The sequence below is a fragment of the Suricata suricatta genome, chromosome 7 (assembly GCF_006229205.1).
Source record: "Suricata suricatta isolate VVHF042 chromosome 7, meerkat_22Aug2017_6uvM2_HiC, whole genome shotgun sequence".
Lineage (NCBI taxonomy): Eukaryota > Metazoa > Chordata > Mammalia > Carnivora > Herpestidae > Suricata > Suricata suricatta.
The window spans coordinates 11,952,182-11,955,191 of record NC_043706.1 but is presented as its reverse complement, the minus strand read 5'-3'; the positions used below and the strand labels follow the sequence as shown (position 1 = coordinate 11,955,191).

The 3,010-nt window shown below is 42.2% G+C and overlaps 1 protein-coding gene across 1 annotated transcript in view; it reads left to right on the top strand.

Annotated features, from left to right (window-relative positions):
• Window positions 1–2,664, top strand: part of STMND1 (stathmin domain containing 1) — a 27,345-nt gene extending 24,681 nt beyond the window's left edge. The window contains exon 6 of the mRNA XM_029943133.1: window positions 2,408–2,664. Within this exon, the coding sequence (XP_029798993.1) occupies window positions 2,408–2,664 (257 nt within the window). The remainder of the gene's footprint in view (window positions 1–2,407) is intronic.
• The last annotated feature ends 346 nt before the right edge of the window (window positions 2,665–3,010 follow it).

Below are 3,010 nucleotides of genomic sequence, written 5' to 3'. Positions count from 1 at the left end.
GTATGCTGAAAACTATAGAAGACTTATGAAGGAAATTGAAGAAGACACAAAGAAATGGAAAAACATTCCATGCTCATGGATTGGAAGAGTTTTGTTTTTTAATTTTAATTTTAAAGTTTGTTTTTTAATTTAATTTTTAATTTTAATGTGTGCGTGTGTGCGTGCATGTACACACGTGAGCAGGGGAGGGGCAGAGAGAGAGAGAGAGGAAGAGAGAGAATCCCAAGCAGGCTCCCCAGTATTGGTTTAGACCTTGAACCCTGAGATCATGACCTGAGCCAAAATCTAGAGTCAGATGCTTAACCAACTGAGGCACCCAGGCTCTCCTATAGTAATTCTTGTAAATTAAATCCCCCAATTTGGTAAATATCCCACTAATACTTTCTCTTGAACTTTTATGCTCTTGCTTATGTTACTTATAGTGGCTTGGGTGACACATTTGTTGAGTTAAAATACACTCACTATCGATGTGAACGTCATCACTGGTAACCTGACTGGGAAAGCTGTCTCCACAGAGAGAGTGAAATACTCCAGCAGAACACGTCCAGAATGACTAGCTGTGTGTTTTCTTAGCAAGAAGCACTTTAAGAGGGTGGGAAGAGAGATGGTGAAAGTAGACACCTGGATCGAGGAATCGCTCTTCCGCTCTAAGTACGTTACTGCTCACCAGACTGAGGCTCTCGGGACCAGGAACCAGGCTCAGAGGCTCTAAATACTTTACACCTTCCCAGAACACTGGCCTCAACGCGGGTCCGGCTTGGACTTGAATCTTCACACAAGATTCAAGAGCTCTGAATCTTGCTTCCAGAGCTATCAGCCCACCCAGGCATCATATTTTTTTTAAACTTCAAATTAAATGTGACTTTTTCCCATAATCCTCATTTTTTTAAAGAATGGTTGACACTGAAGAGTGATAGAAAAGAAAGAGATTTCTAAAATATAGCCTGTGGGATCACGTTAATTTTACATGATGAAAATAATGTGATTGGTTTTCTCATTGCTGAAGTGGAAGGTTTTGAACAACCGCCAGGGTCTTTCAGCTCAAATCCGGCCACAACCTTTAGGAGGTTATGAGTCAGGAAGACAAGTTTAGGTAAAAGTCCCTATCATCATCTTAATTGGGAGGCAACGGAAAAATGCCTATATCGATTTCTTTGTGAAAGATGATCTGGTCCAGTCTAATAGGAGGTAACCTTGATATTTAGTAAGCCCTCCAGTGCAAGGGGGTGAGAAAAATCCTTATGGGTAATTTATACTTAAAATAATATTTAAAAGGTATATTAAACCTGGGTGGCTCAGTCAGTCAAGCATCCGGCTTTGGCTCAGGTCATGATCTCACAGTTTGTGGGTTCGAGCCCCCCATCGGGCTCTGTGCTGACAACTCAGCGCCTGGAGCCTGCTTCCGATTCTGTGTCTCCCTCTCTCTCTCTCCCCCTCCCCTGCTTACACTGTCTCTCTCTCTCTCTCTCTCTTTCTCTCTCTAAAATGAATAAACATTTTTTAAAAATTAAAAAAGAAAAATGGTGTATTTAAAATGTTCCACATGTATTTAAAGTAATACTCACTGTAAGATTCTTATTTATGTGAGATGGAAAGTGACTGTGCAATCACAGTCACAAAAATAGAACTGGTCGGGGTGTTGCTATGGTGACTACCAGTGATTTATGACTGTGCCTATCTCTGTGTGTTGTTCCACTACCAGTAAACAGCGAGTATTTGAAGTCGTGATTATACAGTAAATACCGCATTTGAAAGCTGATGCAGTGCTGGAGGGTGTCAGCAGATAGATCACTTTGCACCCACATACCCTGTAGACACCACACCTTCTTACAGGGCATCTCAGGTCAGGTAAGGGTGTTATTTTAGTGTAATCTGTGGGAGATAACAGTTAGGGTCTCTCTGTGTCCCTTGTATTTGCTTTTTAAAAATAATAGCTGCCTCACCCCCTTTTCTTAATTACCTAAGCAATATGGAATCACAAACACTGAAAACCCTAAGAAGCAAAAAAACACCAGGAGTCCAACGTTCTTCCCTCCAGCTAAGATAAGGGCTGGGAGCATTTTGCTGTATGTATTTCAATACGTTTTTCCATGCAAAAGAGGACTCGTGCTACATAAACTCTTTTTGCAAACTTGCTTTTTCCACTCCGCAACTTCTCATTCTCATCCGTAAATACTTCTACTTCTGTGCTACCGTTCTTACTGATGTAACACTATGTAGTTTTCCCATTACGTTTCTAAGGGTTCCCGTAGCTAAAGACGGTCAGAATGCAGGCACCGTCTCTGTATTTAAAGAGTGGATAAGTCAAATACTTTAAACATTTCCCTGGTGAAAGCAGCTCAGTCTGAATGCCTTGGAGGGCAAGAGCTGCCCGGCTGGCATTCCGGGCTTGGGGTCTGTTCCCCAGCAGAGCGGTCAGTGCAGAAGAACACGAGGTCCGATGCCGCCAGTTTGACAGACCCACCGCCAGACTCCACTCCTGACTTCGCCTCCTCACAGACGCTGTTGAGCACACGGAGACCTCCAGTCTGCTCCAAAAGCCCATGTAAGAAAGAGAAAACAAGACTGACAATTGCATCTTCTATCCGAGTTGGCTTTCGTGGATCAGGCATAAAGACCAGCTGCCTTTGCAAAGTGTCGCGGACAGAGGGCGTTTGCGGTTAAGGGTCTGAAACCTTTTCTCTCATCATTCAGAACCGACAAATTGGTCTTAAAAATAAAGCGATTGGCTATTTTAAGCACAGAATGCAATCATTCTAAACATTAAGGTTATGAAAGCCGTACTTCAATTCCTAGTAATTTCTACTTTTGGCTAAGATCAAGTGTAGTATCTAGTAATTAATACTTAAATTTCCTCTCTATGTCATACAACTCGATCCCTAAAGTAAACACAATGAATCATCTAAAATGCGTATGAAAACAGTTCGTGTTTTTTCCTTGCTTCACGTAAAACACACAGCAATGCTCATATGGTAAGTGGGAGAGAGGCGGTGGGGAGACTGTTTACCAA